This window comes from Lonchura striata, chromosome 3 (genome assembly GCF_046129695.1).
Source record: "Lonchura striata isolate bLonStr1 chromosome 3, bLonStr1.mat, whole genome shotgun sequence".
NCBI classification, from domain to species: domain Eukaryota; kingdom Metazoa; phylum Chordata; class Aves; order Passeriformes; family Estrildidae; genus Lonchura; species Lonchura striata.
The window spans coordinates 28,171,777-28,189,714 of NC_134605.1; the positions used below are offsets into that span (position 1 = coordinate 28,171,777).

At 42.2% G+C, this 17,938-nt stretch overlaps 1 protein-coding gene across 3 annotated transcripts in view; it reads left to right on the top strand.

The window, feature by feature from the left end:
• RALGAPA2 (Ral GTPase activating protein catalytic subunit alpha 2) overlaps positions 1 to 17,938 on the top strand; it is a 94,487-nt gene that overhangs the window by 4,268 nt on the left and 72,281 nt on the right. For all 3 annotated transcript variants that reach the window (XM_021543322.3, XM_077782009.1, XM_077782010.1), the window contains exons 2-16: positions 463 to 573; positions 1,029 to 1,078; positions 8,082 to 8,139; positions 9,379 to 9,422; positions 9,853 to 10,027; positions 10,484 to 10,599; positions 11,800 to 11,938; positions 12,365 to 12,564; positions 13,467 to 13,694; positions 13,977 to 14,150; positions 14,984 to 15,121; positions 15,718 to 15,866; positions 16,039 to 16,150; positions 16,819 to 17,056; positions 17,567 to 17,731. In XM_021543322.3, the coding sequence (XP_021398997.2) occupies positions 463 to 573; positions 1,029 to 1,078; positions 8,082 to 8,139; positions 9,379 to 9,422; positions 9,853 to 10,027; positions 10,484 to 10,599; positions 11,800 to 11,938; positions 12,365 to 12,564; positions 13,467 to 13,694; positions 13,977 to 14,150; positions 14,984 to 15,121; positions 15,718 to 15,866; positions 16,039 to 16,150; positions 16,819 to 17,056; positions 17,567 to 17,731 (2,097 nt within the window). The remainder of the gene's footprint in view (positions 1 to 462; positions 574 to 1,028; positions 1,079 to 8,081; positions 8,140 to 9,378; positions 9,423 to 9,852; positions 10,028 to 10,483; positions 10,600 to 11,799; positions 11,939 to 12,364; positions 12,565 to 13,466; positions 13,695 to 13,976; positions 14,151 to 14,983; positions 15,122 to 15,717; positions 15,867 to 16,038; positions 16,151 to 16,818; positions 17,057 to 17,566; positions 17,732 to 17,938) is intronic.

Consider the following 17,938-nt stretch of genomic DNA (forward strand, 5'->3'; position numbering starts at 1 on the left):
TTCAAATTTCAGACCTTAGTTAACACTTAGGAAAGTGCTACATGCTTGAGTTTCCATTATTCTAAGAAATGTATTGAGAATATGCTGTTTTCTAGTTTGATATGCTTGCCAGATGAATGCAAGAACTGAATTTGCATCTGAAAATCTTTGCTGGTGTTTTTCTCCAGCAGTACCTGCTTGTTTGGATGGTACAGAGGCCATTTGGTTATACAGCTAAGACTCAACCCATCTTGTTTTTTTCTTTTTTAATGGAAAGCAAATGAACCAAAGCCCCACTGCAGACTCTCATAAATTCAGTGAAATTCTTTGCAAGGATGGACCGACAGTTTAATACATAATACTTGGTGAACTCACTAAAATAGTTTTGTATTGCATTCATTTCATTCTCTAATGCTAAATTTGCAGAATGCTTGAAATTCTTGTCTTTCTGCTCTTGTGTAATTGCTCTGTTCCTCTTTTCAGATATTGTGGATGGAAGTGACCTGAAGCAGTTTTTTGACAGCAATTATTCTCAAATTTATTTTATATTCTATGAAAACTTCGTAACACTGGAAAACAGCTTGAAACAAAAAGGTAAGTTTTTGAGTTTTTCCAGGAGCTGTTGGTCAGTGTTCCATAACTGTGCTCCAAGGCATTCTATTAAAGCCTGTCCAATGGTTATCTAATCCTCAGTTATCTGTATTTACACTAATAGTTCCCTGCAGTACAGTGTGAGTATTAATCACTTTAATTTTATGGTAGGAGGAGAGATGAGCATGGAAAATCACTCTGAAATGAGAGCAGCAGCTGATTGCATTTCTGGGTTCGTTTCACCTTGCTCCAGGCTCCTGCAGCTCCCTCTGCTCAATTGAGACATAGCCAGAGCAGAGAGAAGCACTGCAGCCTCGGTACACCTTGCACTTGGGATCTTTATTTAAGATGAGAACTAAATTGAGTGGCATCTTTGACTTTAGCTGAACAACAGCAGCCTTGTTTTGCTGTCTTTTATTGCATGTTTCTGACAAGCAACATTGTTTTGTGTCTTGCAGGGAATAAATCACAAAGGGAGGAGCTGGACTCCATCCTCTTTCTTTTTGAAGTAAGTTTTCTATAACACTAAAACTAATTTGTATTTTAAATCTCACTGTCATTCTGTGCTTACTTGGTGCTTTGCAGTGAGGGGTGAAACGAGGTGTCAGTTGCCTGAGTTAAGAGATGTTATCAAAATGCCTTGGAAAACCAACAAGAACACCTCTGTCCTGAGTATCTGGGAGCTGATGCTCTGAAAACAAGCCAGGGGGTTTTGGTGGAGTTTGAGAGCACTACTGCAACCAGTAGTTGCATTAGCTCTGTTAGGCTAAGGCTTTCACAAAGTCTGCTATTCTGTTTTGATTAAATAAGAGCTTGTTCCTGTGTTTCATGGAGGGTCAGTTCAGAAGAGCAGCACTTTCCCCCTCCTCTGTGTTTATTTGGCATGTGTCATAGCAGGAGGCTGGGTTCTGCTCCCCTCACATGGAGGAATCTGTAATGATTGCAGTGTTGGGTCTTGCAGCTCAAGGGAAATAAAAGGAAAGGAGTTGTCAGCTACTGCACATCAGTTTGATCTGAGTGTATGAAATGCTAATTTGACTTTTTTTGTTCAGTATAACATCTTTTGCTTCCAGAAGCATATCCTTCCCTCCTGCCCAGCACTGACCATCAGAGCATTGGCAGTGTCTGGAGAAGAAATGTTACCTACTTAACTTTTACATAATCAAATTAGGATTGCTTTAATTTAAGCAAGAATAGTCTGGCATAGATAATTTTCTAAGGTACCTCTTTGACTGGAGTTATTACCTAAGTGTATTTGGATGTGAGAAAGTATCACTGGACCAGATGAAAGACTGACACATAAAAATGTGCTTATAATGCACACTGAAATTCTCAGCTAAAGCTCTGCTTGTCTCTAGTCAAAAAGGTCTGGCAGTTAATTAGGGAAATAATTGGCCAGATTTCTCTCAAGGTTAAACACACATCATCTACTGATTTCTTCCTCTTTTCTTTATTTCTTTCTCTGTTATTCCAACTACCAACTTTTTACATGAGTATTGCATCATATAAATGCCATTTTTGTTTATATTTTGGGTTTTGTTTGGTAGGAAAAAGCCATTCAAACTTTTAGTGGGACTCTAGAAATTGAAGCTAAAGGTTAATTGTTCTCAACTCCTTTCACTCCCTCTGAAACACCCCCCAGACCCTCAAAAGCATGTAGCTTCATGGTTTTGCATTAATGAGTAGTTTGTAATTGAAATGTTATTTATAGTGAGAAGAAGAGTAATGCTGTTAACCTAATGTGCCTATTGTGGGGGAAATGGCTGTGAGAACGATGACATGGAATCCTGGGGTTTTGTGATGTTGGGTTCTCACTTTGCTGTCTCCCTTTTCCTCTTCTTCCTCCTTTCTCCCTCTATGAGGCTGCATTTTCACCCTGAAATCTGAGTTGTGCTTTCTGCTCCTTGTGACATTAGCACGGGTTTGCTCTGGGGTTGTGCCCAGGGCAGTGGCAAAGAACTCAAGCTCATAAGTTTGCCAGGACTGTTTGAGCAGGAGAAACTCTTCCTCCTCCTCCTGCTCCTCAGTGCCCAGCCCAGCAGAGAAGGTGTCACTGTGTAGCTGAGCAATGCTGTGCAGGTTAATGGAAGCTCTTCAATGTGCTGGGGCCTTGAGTAAGTAATGACATTTCTGTGTTTGTGCCATTGAATAGGAAATAGCCAGTGCTTGCTCATCTGGGTAGAGGGAATAAGTGGGCATTCCCAGGGCTTGGAAAGGGGTGACCAATAAACACCCGTTAATACGCCTCAAAAGCAGTGGGAGAATTTGCTGTCTGAAGGAGAAAAGAATCAATGGTTGTGTCTGAACCAGGAGCTGCTTGGGGTCCCAGTGGAGGAGAGCTGTGCAACAGCCTGGTCACCCTGGGGGAGAGGAGATCTTTTCAGTGTTTGTGTGGGATTTGGAGTGAGTCGCTTTATGGTGGGGATCTGCTGGATTGAATATGCAGTCCATGGATAGCTAACCCTGGGTGAGAACAGCCCCAAGAGCATCAGCACAGGACAGGGAGTCAGAAGTGCCAAGTGATGAAACATTCATACTCTAAGCCATAGGAAACAGAACTAATTGATTGTTAAGCTTTCCATATTTAGTGTGATGTCAGCAGGAGCCAGGGGGATGCTGCATTTTCTGCTAATTAGCTAAATAGGTAGTTACTTAGGATTAACAAATCCTGAGTCCCCATGCTGAGGGTTAACAGCTTAAAAATCAATAAAAATATTTATGAGGGAATTACTGCCTTTGCCTTTCCTGGAGGTTTAGTGGGATTGTGTTGCTGTTGTGGAGTGACACCTAGTGTGTGTATTGGGCAGAGAGCTTTTCTCACAAATCCTCTGGAAACTGATTGACTTGGTGTAGTAATTTATGGAAGTTCTAATTTTACACATAAGCTGCACAGTTTGGCCACACAGCAACAACTTCAAATAACATGTTACTCAAAGAAGAAATGTTAACCAGCAGGGAGGAATGCGAAGGGGTAACTGTTACAATTAATACTGCAAAATGCTTGTCTCTAACTCTATAAGGTGCTTTGGCCTTATCTTTTCCCAGATAGATACTTGTGATGTGATATGGCAGCAATGCTGTTAGTTTTCACTGTTTCAGCTAAAAGCCCAAAATTATGTGACATGCTGTTTTTTTCTGCTGAGGCGTGGCTCTCTCTGTTTGCAGTGCATTTGCCGAACAGGTTGCTATTGTTCCTTGTGTGCCTGTTCCCTCTTGAGGGAGCAGCTCAAAACCTCAGATTTGAGGGTAGCTCTGAGCCCTGTGTGTCACAGACCTGTCAGGAGGTGTACTGTACTTGCATCCATTTTCTGGCACCAATAATAGTATTATTGGTTATATATTGTTTTTTTATATATATCTGTTCATGAGAGTTTGGGATTTTTTTTTAATAATAGTGTTTTTTTCTTTCTTGCAGCATCAGGTACTGATTCCTCTGACACTGTGTTTTTTAATCTCTAATGAAGTAAAAACAGATTGATTATTTTGAGATACATAGATCAATTTCTTCCTATTCTCTACAATTTCTCTTCATTAGTTAAGAACAGCCACATCTGTTGTGCTGATGGTGTCATAAAATTCATTCCACTGATCTAACCAGTTCACTGGATGAAATGTTTTACGCTCAGAATTTTTCAGATGTAGAAAAGCTTCTTCAAGTTTTTGTTTTGTGCAGAGTTTGTGATTTCTTGAGCCTGCTGCAGATGTGAATGCGGAGTCTCAAGCTCAGTAGAGTAACAAAGGGGCTTTTTTGTTTATAGCAGTAACAGTGCTTATAGCTCTACTTTTCTACACATAAAAATTACTTTTGGAACCATTTACAGTTTATTCTGCCATAATTCCAATGACATTGCTGCTAACCCTAACCCTATTCCTACAGCATTCTGTGGTAAGTTCTAGCTATATGTTTCACATATTTTAGTTCAGAGATCTTCCTATTTCTTGTTATGCCTGGGGAAGTGATAAGTGCCCTGTGTGCTTTGGGCAGACACTTTCCCTCAACGAATAACTGTAAATAATTTATTAATACAATAAATGGAGCATCCCTTCATTGAGATTGAGCTGCTGGAGGCACACTGACTTCATTGGCCTCTTGGCTTGTCTGAGTCTGTGAACAGGAGATGGAAAACTTCTAAATTGATGCAAGTTTTGGTAGTTAAACACCCTGAAATCACTAGCAGCACTTGAGCACAGAGACCTGGGAGAGCTCTTCTGTCTTGACTTGGCTTGAAGTTGATCCATCTGCCACTGACTCCTGGAATTTCTGAATCCATTCCCCGGGGGTAACTACGGGCTTGCCATTGGCACTGCCACTACTTCTGCCTCCAGGAGTGGGTTTGCTCAGTGAGGGCACCTCGGGCGTGGCTGTTGTTGATCCAAGACTAGACTGACATGTCCAGAGCAGCAGAACAGCAGTGCTCATTGTCCCCCGTGGCCATGGGGCTGGCAAACATCCGCTGGGTTCCCAGGTGAGGATTGGGCCCAGCCTCAGCGTTCCCTGTGTCCTGCAGCAGGGTGGCCAGCATGTGATGATGGGCACAGAGCTACCAGTCATGGCGGGATTCAACCAGGGGGGCAAAAACAAAAGGCTTTTAAAAAGAAATAGCAATTTTGGTTAAGTCGGAGTGAGTCTGTCAAAATACAAACCTTGGTGGTTTTTATTTTGCGTCAATAAAAGAGAGAGACACAGCTTTCAAAAAGCAGCATCCTGTGTAAACTAAGATTTAAACTTAACATTATTCCTAGTCATGCAGGAAGTCCAAACGAAAAAGAACTATGGATAATCAGTTAAAAGAACTGACAGATACCCTGATGTGTTGATCAGTAGTAATACCTAATTTCTATTTCAAGTGTGTTATAATGGATTACCATATAGATGCAGCAAAGCACTAAGCATTAAATAGATCTATGTGTTTTCTGAAAAAGCAATATTATTTCGCACTGTGGGGTTTCTTAAAATATTTCTTATTAGTGTAGTGTGAAACTAGGAACAAGATGTCAATAGCCAGCTTGGATTCACAGCAGTGTGGCTGACAGCCTGGGCTGGAGGGGAAGAAACTTTCATCTGTTATATAGCAATAACAGTGCATGTTCTTTAGAGCATCAGGGGTGGGCAGGGTGTACAAAATATTGCTGGAAAGGTGAAGTTGCAAAGGGAACAACTATAGCTAGTTCACGACTTGTGCAGTCTTGTGTCATGCTGCAACACCACCTCAGTCTGGGACTGCAGTGTTCAGGGCAAAAATCACTGGCTGGAAGTTGTGCTGGTGGAACTGGGGCTTAGCTTGTAAACCTTCAGAATTTATATTTAGTGATGTAGACTTTGCACGTGGGTGACTTCTTTTTGCATTGCAGGAGAAGGTGTTGGGTCTGCATTTGTATCATTTAAAGTGGCCCTGCGCTGCTGCAGAGTTGTTCCGTCTGCAGTGCAGGAGAGGGACAAGGTTGCTTTTTTAGAATGCCTGGTTGCTATGGGGCAGGACCATGCAGGTGATCAGTCAGACCCTTGCATTTTTTTTCAAAATACATGTTGTTTTCCTGGTTTTGAGATGCTGTAAAGGAGAACACAAGCAAAGTGACTTAAGTGTCTACATTTTTTGCTATGTGAAAAGACTTTGGGGTATGGGAGCTTTTCTCAGAAAGGAACTTCTGTCCTCTTACTGATGGTTTGAACCATTTAATTTTTTTGATTCAGTCACCTGACAAGGATGTTGGATTCTCTGTTTTGTAAAGAGAAAATTGTTTTCTGCCCTGACCCCACCAGTTTTGTGCAGTTTAGAGTTTAGGCTTGATTTTCCTGCTTGTTGTTGAACTGTGCAACAGTATTTGTTTTTCTGCTTTTCTCTGGATACAACCTAAAGTTCACTGAGACTTGGATGTGAAAATTCTTACCAAATTCTTTTCTGAATGGGTCTTTATTTTGGAGCTTTGCACTTTTTCACCCTATGTAGCTTGCACCTTGTCACAGCTCACTTTCTGGAATGGAACCTTGTGTTCAAATTTAGGTGAACCTGTGTAACAGACTAAAACAATGAAAACAAAATACGCAAGGTTTTGTCTGGTTTTACATGACAAATGTGCCAATGTATGAAGCTTCTTTCCTGCAGTGTGTTGTGTGACACCTGAATCCAGCCCAGTTTTTGTTGCTGGCTTGCCATAGGGTTTTGTTTCTTGGAGCTTTTCCTCACACACCTCAGGCACACGGCTTGTGGTGAGCCTGGGCACAGACCCAACTTCCACGCAGAGCTCCTAGGTTAGGTTGGAAGTGCTCCTGGGCTAGCTTGGGATTCCTTTCTGCACTGTGCCAAGTTAGGTAATGATTAATGCCAGAAATAGTCTGGAGGAGTGGTGGGCTGCCAGTGTTTTAATGTTTAGATGGATAATGATCACTCTTTGTCCATGGATCCTGCAATCTGATTGGCAGAAGCCTGGTGTTTAACTAACAGGTAAAGCCCCAATATAAGTCATGGCCTTGTTTTTAGCCAGTCGGATCCTTCATCCCAAGCATTCCTGCTGCCCATGGATAGGGAGTTCAGCCTCTGGACCCTCTGCTCCTGGGGTCCTGCTGCCACGGTGTGCTGGGGAGGGAGCTGTGGGAGTTACACTGGAACAAAATACAAGGCACAAAATACATGGAAAGGACCTGCCTGGTTTGCATTTTTATTCTGGTAACCTTTCAGAAATACTCTTTACTGTGTGGGAAGCACATGCTATGGTGAAGGTGTGGAGGAGGACCAGCCTCTCTGTGACCCAAGGTCTAGCTCCCTATGTCCATGAACTTGTCATGACTACTATCCTCTGCCACGAAGAAAGGAACATTCCATATTCAAAAAGACTGTTCTGAGCGTTGAATATAATTTCTGAAGCTCTTTATTGTCAAAAGCAGGAGGTCTGTCCTGCTCCATATCTTGAGCACATGCTGTGGCAGTGGTAGTGACTCTCACCCAGCTCCCAGGGTTAGCCCACAGTGCCGGCTGCTTTCTGGACTGTGATACTTTGTTTTTTCCTGTGAGCTTCTGTATGCAGAACACCTTCAAATGGGCCACTGTTGCTTAGGTGACCCATCATCCATTTGCATCCTGCATGTGGTATTACTGAGAACTTAGAGGTGCTTTGTTGTGCAGAAATTCGTGCCAGTCATTTTGTTTGATAATTGGAAGGAACTGTCAGTTATTTATAACATTGTTTAATTTCATTTGATCTCCAAACAGAAGTGTTCAAAACCAGTTTCCTGTTTAATATGTCTTCCTAATTTCTTATTTCAATGGCTGAAAAGTTGTAAGTTGGAGACATTTTTTGTGCGTAACCTGTGTGAAGCCCTGTGTACTGCCAGACGTTTACGAGGCGGAGCAGCAGAATGTGAGCTGCGCTACTGCCATAGTCCATGCTGCCAGTAGTTTAAAAAGAAACTGTGTGTATATTCCCATCTCGTTTGTATGTTGTGTATCCATTTCTCTGTATCCCCGGCAAACCAGATTTATTACAGAAAATTTGACTAGTTTTGTTTTCTGCAGAAAATATTGCAGCTACTACCAGAGAGGATTTTTTATCGGTGGCATTTTCGCAGTATAGGTAAGAAGAAATTGTTTTTAAAAAAATACAGACTTTTTAGTAGTTTTTTCAGATCAGTTTTTCTTTTAATGAGCGATATATGAGTAGAGTTATGAATACATGGTGTTTGTGCAAGTTTGGCCCAAGCTGTCTTTCCCAGATTCTCATGAAACTGAGGATTTTCCCAGCATCCTGTTAGAATATGGCCTTGGCCATGACAGACACAAGATTCTCATGAGTGGTTTCCTCAGACCAAGGCTTTTCTTTCCTCACGCTCTGGTAGTAAAGAAGCTTCTGGAAGAAGGGAGGAAGTAGGAGGAGTCTGGCAGAGAGCAGTCTTGGGTGGCCAGAACACCTTGAAATCCAGTCAAGTGGTTTAACTTGGTAATTTCCTCTGAATCAAATGCCTTGGATTCGTCACTACTTTTCAAATTCTGCTTCCAAATGCCATCAGTGTGGCACCAATGGTTTTTTATGCTGCTTATTAAAATTTTCTGGGAGGGGTTATCTTCTTTCCAAGTAGGACTTTTTGGTTGAGGTTGGTTTGCAGAACTGTCTGACCAGCTGCCATTTTTGTCATCAGAACAAGGAATTGCTTTTGCAGAAGAACAATGAGCGGAAGTTAAAGGTCAAGGAAAGGGCTGTTGTCACATTTCCACTCAGCACTGACAAAAACAAGAGGAGACATCTGCCTGGCCACTTCATAACGGTTCAGCTGCACTAGTCCAGACAAAATTGTTTCCACTCAGTTGCTCTGTAGCTGTTATATTCCTTATGCTTCTATTGAGTGGTCATAGTGGCAAAATTTTTAATCTATGTCCAAAAAGTGATGTACAAAATTTGGCAGAGCATTCATTTACACTTTTGCCTTATGATTTCCTTTTGCTTAACATTCATGTGCATTAATGTGAATTTCCTATATATGCCAACAATTTCTATATAATCTTGTGAAATGGCAAGAATTTGCGGGAAGGAGGCCATTTAAGGAATGTGTATAATTCACCAATCTTACTATTAATGAAAATAATTTGAGACATGGTCCTCTGACGAAACCCAGAGGACCTCACTCCTGTGAAAGATACATCACATTTAATCTTGGGTGGTGGTGATTGTAGCTGGATTCAGTTGGAGGTTTCCCCCCATAGTTGTCTTAAAACCCAGTGCAGTGGCCCCAGAATAAATTAAAATGTTCATGAAATATTTTTTAAAACATTGTGGTGGGAAGAGTCTGATAATGTCTACTTAATTTTCTTAATCCAGGGTCGATTCTGAAGAAGCTTTTGCATACTGGAAATTCTCTCAAGGTATTGCATTGATGTTTTCATATTTCTGTTCGCTTTAATTCCTGTGAAGTATGCTTCCCAGTAGCAGTGTTTTCCAGATTGTTAGGCTTTGTAATTTTTTCTTATTCACCTTTTAAGTGTAAGTTTTATTATTGTGATCCTTGATTATTTTAATATGTGTTTTCAGTTATTTTGCTACTCTCGTGACCTTTGTGAAGTTACTTGGAGAAGGTATTAATGGATGTTGCTTAATATCTAGTTTTTTGAGCTTTCTTTGTCATTAGAGCTAGGTTTATATTAATAATGTGATTACCCTTGGTATGATGGCAAGACCTTGCAGCACTTAAGCTGGGATGAAGCTCTCGCCCTGCCTGGTGTGAACCATTTACCTGTGTTATTGCACTTACAGACCTGTGTAACTGCCTTTTTGCCCAAATGCACCCCTTTGCAGCTCAGATGTGAAGGAATCCGCTTGTTCCTGCTGTGGCTGCAAGCCCTCCAGACCAACTGTGGTGAGGAGCAGATCCTGATGTTCGCCTGCCTGGTGCCCGGCTTTCCTTCGCTGCCATCCTCACGCGGGCCCTGCACACTGGAGAGCCTGGTCAGCCCCCCGGCTGTGCCTGATGGTGAGCCTTCTCCTGGGGTGCCTCTCCTGGAGGAGGGGGCAATGGGTGCTGCTGGCTGTCCCTGGGATTCTGAGCTGGCGGCAGCGTGTGTCCAGCTGCTGGGCTGGTGCGGCTCTAGAGCCGGCTGCTCCTGTCCCTCTGAGTGGTCAGGGTTTGCTCTTTGGCTCTGGGGTGGTTTTAATACAGGTGCAGCAGCAGCAGGAGCATTTTACTGCCCCTCAAGCAAGTGTGGAGATTTCCTCCTTGTTGGCTCTCTGCTGGTGTCAGCCCTTCCAAGCTGCCAGGAATCTGGTGTCATCCTCGCTGGGATGTACCGGGACTTTGGACATCCAAGCAACTCCTGGACTTGAACAGCTTGGTAGTGCCCTAATGGGTATTTTCAAATCAATCTTTTACAGAAAATTGCTTTTATTTCAGTATTTTTATGAGTTCTATGCTTAAAATATTTTATTTTAGCCAAGATATTTCCAGAAGAAATAACACCACTTTTGCCAGCTGTCTCTGGGGAGAAAATTGCAGAAGACCAGACCTGCTATTTTCTCCAGCTCCTGCTAAAATATATGGTAATTCAGGTGAGGAGGATGGATGTTTGAAACTGTTCATATTTGGAGGATGTATTTGTGGTAGAAAATTACACTGTATCTTTGTGGAGCTGGGTTACCCTTCCGCAGCACATTTTGTACTCTTAAGTGGAAAATCATCCCAAAGGTATTTCCTTGTGCCATTTTTGGTGAAAATAAGAAGTTGGTCACACTTTTGTGATAAGAATTAATGAATGTTATCCAAACTGGCAGAATAACTGACTGTTTAATGTGCTCGTGGTTGCATTTAAAAAATTGATGTGGGGTAAAGATTCAGTTTGTTCTCTTTGGACACATACCTAGATGAAAAGGAATGTAAAGGACACTGGAGGAAGAGATAAAGAGATGGCTTCTCTGATGTTTTTAAAATTATGCAAGTAACATGTACATAAAATTTTAATTAGAAGTAGATCAGATTAATCTGTACACGAAATAAATTAAGATAATGTATGTATTTTAAAAGTACAAATTAAGCAACATTTGAAATAAAGTGGAAGCTGTGCAGACAATGAACATTAAAGAGCCTTGTTATTAAAAAAAGATAAATTATAATTAAATACTTTGAGGTACACTTTCTAATATGAAAAGGCAAGACCAAAATAATATTTGGAAAGGGTTTTGTAATCTTGAATAAGTGCTTTATTTTAAAAAGTGGCTGTATGAAATTATCAGCTTCCTCCACAGCACCCTTTGTTTTACATATAAGAGTCTCACAACACTTTAGTTAAAAACAAAAATGTCACTCTTCTTTTTATACTCTTGTTACCTGTGTGGGATCTAAACAAACATGCTTACTCTACAAATCCCACTGCATAGTGGTCCCAGTGTTTGTTTACTTGTGTTTATTCTGATGAAGAAAATACTAATGATAAAAGCAGAGCTCAAAGTGACTTTGTCAAAATGTACACATAAGAAGCAAATTTATTGAGAGCAGAACAGGACAGTTGCTGTCCTTCTCTGGTCAGAACAGCTGAAATACACTGGCTTCCACTAAGCTTGCTGGCTTTGGGGGGATGTTCTATTCTTACTTTCCATTCTTACTGCAGTTTGTAAAGGTTGTTTTGGGGCTGTGCTGCTTTTTCTTTTCTTACTGAAGTGTTGTTGCTAGATTTTTTGTGTTGAGGGGGAAGCAATTGTCAGTATAACATATTAACTTAAAGCTTTTTGTTTCTCTCTAACTCCGTGACAAAGGCTGCCAGCTTGGAGTGGAAAAACAAGGAGAACCAAGACACTGGGTTTAAGTTTCTCTTTACTTTGTTCAGAAAATACTATCTTCCTCACTTGTTCCCATCTTTTACAAAGCTAACCAACCTCTACAAACCTGTGCTTGGTAAGTAGTGGGTTTTGCCTTTGAAGAGGAAAAAGCCAGAGCCTGCTCTTGGCAGCATCTCTGTTCTCTGCTGATGTATCGCTGCAGCTCTGCGGGATGAGGCGTTTTTTCTCCCTGGTTTAGTGTAAAACTAACTTACGTTGTAAGGGCTGGTTCTTTGTTTCAGCTTTTGCCCTTCCTTTTGCAGCCCTTCTCTTTTGCTTTCCTTTGTTTTGAGTGATACAAGCTATAACCTTGGGAAAGAGCTGTGCTGTTACGTTCTCCTGAGGAGTGATAAAGTTAGGATAGAATACAAGCATTTATAAAATAAAAGCAGTCATTCATTGCATCTGTTATTCTTGGGTGACATATTTGGTACATGTAGCCAGAGTTCGGAAGCAATTGCTAAGATTCCACTTTGTTTCTCTCTTCCTTTTTGTCCCCCAGACATCCCTGATATCAGGCCGAGGCCAGTGTATGTCACTGCAACCCGGAACAATGAGAGTGTCTACAGCACAAAAATCCCCTACATGGCAGCTCGAGTGATTTTTATCAAGTGGCTCGTTACCTTCTTCCTTGAAAAGAAGTATTTAACTGCTGTTCAGAATACAAAAAATGGAGGAGAAACGCTCCCTAAAATTATTCAGGTGGGCTTTAAAGTTTACCTCTCTTCTTGCATATATGCTAACCTTGCAGGTGATCTCACTGCACTGACAGCTGAAGCACAAAGAAATGCTACCCCATAGTGAATAGTTTATGTAGCTCTTTGATTTTCTTTGATAGAAGAGGGAGTCTTCAGGCAAAACTCTTCGGTAATTCAGTAGAAGTTTTTTTTCCCTCATAACTTTTTTCATTACCACCTTCAGCAGTATTACATTTAGACTTTTGGAATTTACTCTGTTAACTGTCATACTTGGTAACTCCATGGACCATTTCCTAGTGACATCAAAGGCTGCTTTGTTTTCTTCTCAGTTATTTCAGCTGTTTACAATGAAATATTAGAGAAATATTTCATTTATAAACTCACGATTGAGACTTCTCTGGTGTTAGATACCTCACAATGAATTTCATAAATCAGTGCTTTTGAGAGACTCTCGCAGCTTTCTGTTAAGAATTTAGAATCAATCTCAAGACCAAAATTTGGTCTTGAATCATAGGTGTCAGCTGTGGGCTCAGCAGAGAAGCAACACAGTTTGAGAGGTTGCAAAATGTGCGCAGTGCCAGAACAAAACCTGGCAAAAAGGTGTTGGGCCTTATAATGTGTAGTGCTATAATCCATCTTTTCCCCAAGATAAAGGGACTTGGGGATTCCTCTCCACTGTGTCTGTGCCTTCCTTTACACTCTTAGTGTGGAGTGGACAATTCAGTTGTTGTGTGCTGCAAGGAAGTGTCCAGTTTATAAAGACCAAGTTACTTCTTAGATGGAGTGGTAGACTGAAATCTGTTGTGTCTGACTGCTGGGATGGCAGTGTTGTGCCAGACAGGGTATCCTGAGCTCTCCATGAGGATCCCAGAGTGTGGTGGGTGATGTGCTGTGCTGTGCCTGCAGACAGCTGCCGTAGGCCAGGAGAAGAGCGTGGAGATGGAGACCGGTGCAGCGCCTGCAGGCGAGCAGGAGCGCAGCCACTCCAGCAGCAGCAGCCTGTCAGACAGGAAGCTCAGCAGCTGCAGCCTCTGCAGCGTCGAGGAACAGCACCGCAGTGTCTACGAGATGGTGCAGGGCATCCTTCTCTCCACGCGTGGATACGTCAACTTCGTCAATGAGGTGTTCCGCCAGGTCACTGCCCACAGCTGCTCGCTGTCCTGGTTTTTGTTTCTGAAGGGAACGGGTGTGAGAGACACCCTGGGGGGCTGGTCCCTGGACAAACTTGGTGCTGGTCACAGCAACAGCCTTTGAGGTCGGGCTCCCCCCTAGGTCTAGTTTAACAACCAGATTATGGAACTGTTAAGGGAACTGAAGCTTGGTATGTAATATGGCAGTGTGGGTGGTGGTGTGTGTGTTTGTATGCACCACATTTGTGTCCTATGTGGAGTGAAATCAGGGAACTTGCCTTTTCAGGCTTTTTTGTTGCCGCCTTCTGATATATCTGCAACACGGAAGGTGGTGAAAGTGTACCAGAAGTGGATACTGCAGGAGAAACCTGTGTTCATGGAGGAGCCAGACAAAAAGGAGGACGGCCAGGATGCTGTTGCTCCCTTGGAAGACTCCTCAGTGCAAACAGATGGTAAACATGTATGGTATCCCTGTTTCTTACTTTGTCCGCTGCAACATGGGGCTTTTCACCTCACTCTGTAGAGGAATAACAGTTTAAGGTGTGAGGGGAATAGAGGTTAAAAAATGCTTTTAGTTAAGGGCTCACAGTTGAAATAGTTACTAAGTAGCACTTAGAGTGCAGGGAGGGTTGCAGTTGATTATAGAAACATCATTTATGGTTATTTCCTGCATATGTAAATATGACAGCAGGAACTTCATGGAAGAAATGCTGATGGGTTTTACAATGCTAAAATTGACTGTCTGCTGGCCTAAGGCATGGAGATCTATTTCATTTTGCTGGTGCTTAAAAACTTGACAACACGTATTAATTTCTGTAAATTGTAACTGGATATCTTTATCTAGAAAATTTAACTGTAGATACAGTTCCTATGCATCATCCTTTAATATCCTGTTTTGAACCATCAGTAAAAATTCTTTGACACTGTTGACACTGCAACACTCTTTAAAAGGAAGTTTTCTAGTACTGAATAAGATGTAAAAGCGTGAGAATGACAGGGTTTTTACCTTGTTTTGTAGAGAATTTATAGTTTTGCCACGCTTAAATTCAAGTGTTAGTGCAATCAGCGGCTATGAAAAGTGGTGAAAAATATTTTAAGTAACATACCTTCTAAAACTTTTATGAACCTTCCAATTCCACATAGGGAAATAACAAAATAATAGCCAAGAGTTCCCTGTGGAAACAAGTGTATGCCATGCCAATTTCCCTACTTTTGCTGCTGACCTCAGGGATGGTTCTGTTTCAGTTGTGAGGTGTTCCTTTGTGCCCTGCCACTAACCAGGCTGTTTGGCAGCTCTCCTCGGAGCCCTGTGGACACAAGCGCTCCTCCAGCTGGGGCAGAACTTACTCCTTCACCAGCGCTGTCAGCAGGGGCTGCGTGCTGGAGGATGAGGACAGGGATGTGAAGGCTGGTGCTCAGGCTGCACTGCAGGTGAGCTTGGGGGAGCTGTGTGGGAGGGGGACATGTGGGGCTGAGATCTGCCTCTTCACAGAGCTTGAACTGCGAAGTCCATTACAATCTCCGAGATGGAGGAAAAGAAATACCGGGGCTTGATTTGTTCTGTAAGACACAATTTGGACTTCATGTGTCACTCTGAAATGTGTATATTAAACCACATGACCATGTCTTAAGGCCAAAGATCTGCATTTTAATACAGAAGGGTATTTTTTTCCTCCTGTGAGTACTAGGAATTAATCAGAACCATGCATTTACTTTTTCTGAACTTCATTTATTGAAAATACTGGTGGTTGTTTAAGCATATGATGGCAGGAAATGAGTGGCTAGAGGAATGTCCTCTTGCCTGCCCTAGCAGAGGAGACACCCACAAACCACAAACTGAGCCTTGGTGGGCGTGTGATGGGAGCCACCTGGCGCCTTGCTGGAATAACAGAAAAATAAAGTGATGGGTAAAACATGAAACTTCCTCTAAGGAAAGGGGAAGATTTAACTGAAGGAGCACAGGTATTTTGTTGTAAGTTTTGCCTGTTTTCATTCCTAACACTGTTCAAATGGACTGTCAATGCCAGGTATTCCTGACAAACTCGGCAAATGTTTTCCTGCTGGAGCCATGCACTGAGGTCCCTTTGCTGCTGAAGGAGCAGGTGGATGCCTGCAAAGCTGTTCTCAGCATCTTCAGGCGCATGATAATGGAGCTGTCTATGAACAGAAAGACATGGTAAGGTTAACATACCATAATTTAAGAGAAAAAGTTGTTACAGTCCACAACCAATCTATTTTATGAATTATCTGTGAAGTCTGAAGTGTGACTGCATTCTCAGTAAGTAAAGCGTTGCTGCAGGATTAATGAGCAGGTACAACTAATAGAGCACCTTTTGTTTTGGAATCAGGGAACAGATGCTGCAGATACTCCTCAGAATAACAGAAGCTGTGATGCAGAAGCCAAAGGAGAACCAGACAAAGGACACATTTGCTCAGAGTATGGCGGGGCTGCTGTTCCGTGTGAGTGAGTGGGGCTGGTTGGTTTGCTCTGTCACAACTGCTCACAGTTTCAATTGAGTATGAAACCTACTTGCATTACTGTGTAGGAGGGGTTTCTCATGTTTTGCTAGTAATTATTTTGTAAACTGTTACTAAAAGAGGGAGAGTTGTGTTTGCTCTGTTCTTCAGGGCTATGTTGCAAACTGTGGTAGCACAGATGGGCTAGAGACATTCAGTGAATATCTCTAAAGTGTAAGAATCAAGTAACTGTTTTCCTAAAAGTCCAGCTGGAATGTCAAAACTGAGTCACACTGAGTGAAAGAGACATTTATGGTTCCTACTATACTTCCAGCCTGGATAGTGTAAGTGGGTGTGTAGTGCTGCCCCAGGGTTCAGTTGCTGCAGTCATTTCATGTGTGTAGGACAGTCAGTCATTCTGCTGTTATTATAGAGTGTCTTATTTCAGTTTGCCAGACAACATTTAGCCAGAAATTTTTCTTAATTTCCTTCATCAGTAACTTTCCCTATTATTTCTAGGGGTGGTTTTTGGGGGAAAATAGCACTGCATATCAGTTGTGCCTCACCAAGAGCCCATGTTGATGTGCAGGTCAGAGTAGTTGGTTGGGCTTGGTGTGCTGTACTCATCTTGTTAGCCCTGCCCAAGCTGCCACTGGTGTCTCTTCCCTCAGACTCTCATTGTGGCTTGGATCAGAGCGAACCTGAGCGTTTACATCTCTCGGGAGCTGTGGGATGAGCTGCTCAGTGTCCTATCCACCCTGACAGACTGGGAGGAGCTCATCAATGAGTGGGCCAACATCATGGACTCCTTGACAGCAGTGCTGGCCAGGACTGTGTATGGCGTGGAGATGACAAACCTGCCCCTGGACAAGCTCAGTGAACAGAAGGAAAAAAAGCAGAGAGGCAAAGGTTCATCTTTCTGCTTCAGTGCTTTTTTGTATCAAACTGGTTAAATATTGAAGCTTAATCTTAAAAATTAATTTAATGTTAAACACTACTTAACCTGGTGTAAAAACCTCTTTAATCAAATGTGAAGCAGTTGGGATTTGTGTGTTGTCATCCTTCACTGTGGAGGAGAGGTAGTTTAGGGCAGGTTGGGGTCTGCGCCTACAGTTAGGGTTTTTTGGATAGAAGAGATTAAATGTGGTTTCCTTTGCTGTTGGCTGGCACTGGCAACTTTGTAAAAATTCCTTTGTGTATTTTTAGTAAAGTTTCTAATTTACAGTATTTTAGCTGCATTGGCATGGCACCTTGAGATCGATGCATAGTTTGAACTACCAGTCAGTTTTGATTAATAGTGAAAGTTAACCTGTGTTGTTTAAAGTATTAATATTTGCTGTGTCTGAGTCTATTCGTACTTCAGCAAAAATCCATGCCAAAGCATCCAGTGCCAGAAAATTCTGTGTTCTTTGTCCTAAGGTGGTGTTTTAGAGCCTCAGAAGACAGCTGTAGTAGGAAGATCTTTTTCCTTAAGCTGGAAAAGTCACCCTGAAGTTGTGGAGCCAATGAGATTCAGAAGTGCCACAACCTCTGGGGCCCCAGGAGTGGAGAAAGCAAGAAACATTGTTCGTCAGAGAGCCACAGGTTAGACCACAGCTGAGTGCTTTGATACCCAGACACTTGGTAACACTCAAGTTTTAAATCTGTTTCTGAGGGCTGGCTGCTGCCAAAAGCAGCTCAATAATTAACTGCCTCAACAGAGAGGTTGCACATCCATGTCAGGATGTCTTGGCCAGTGTGAATCACAGAGTCAAAGTATTTTGGTCAAAGCTGTGGTAGTCAAAACTATAT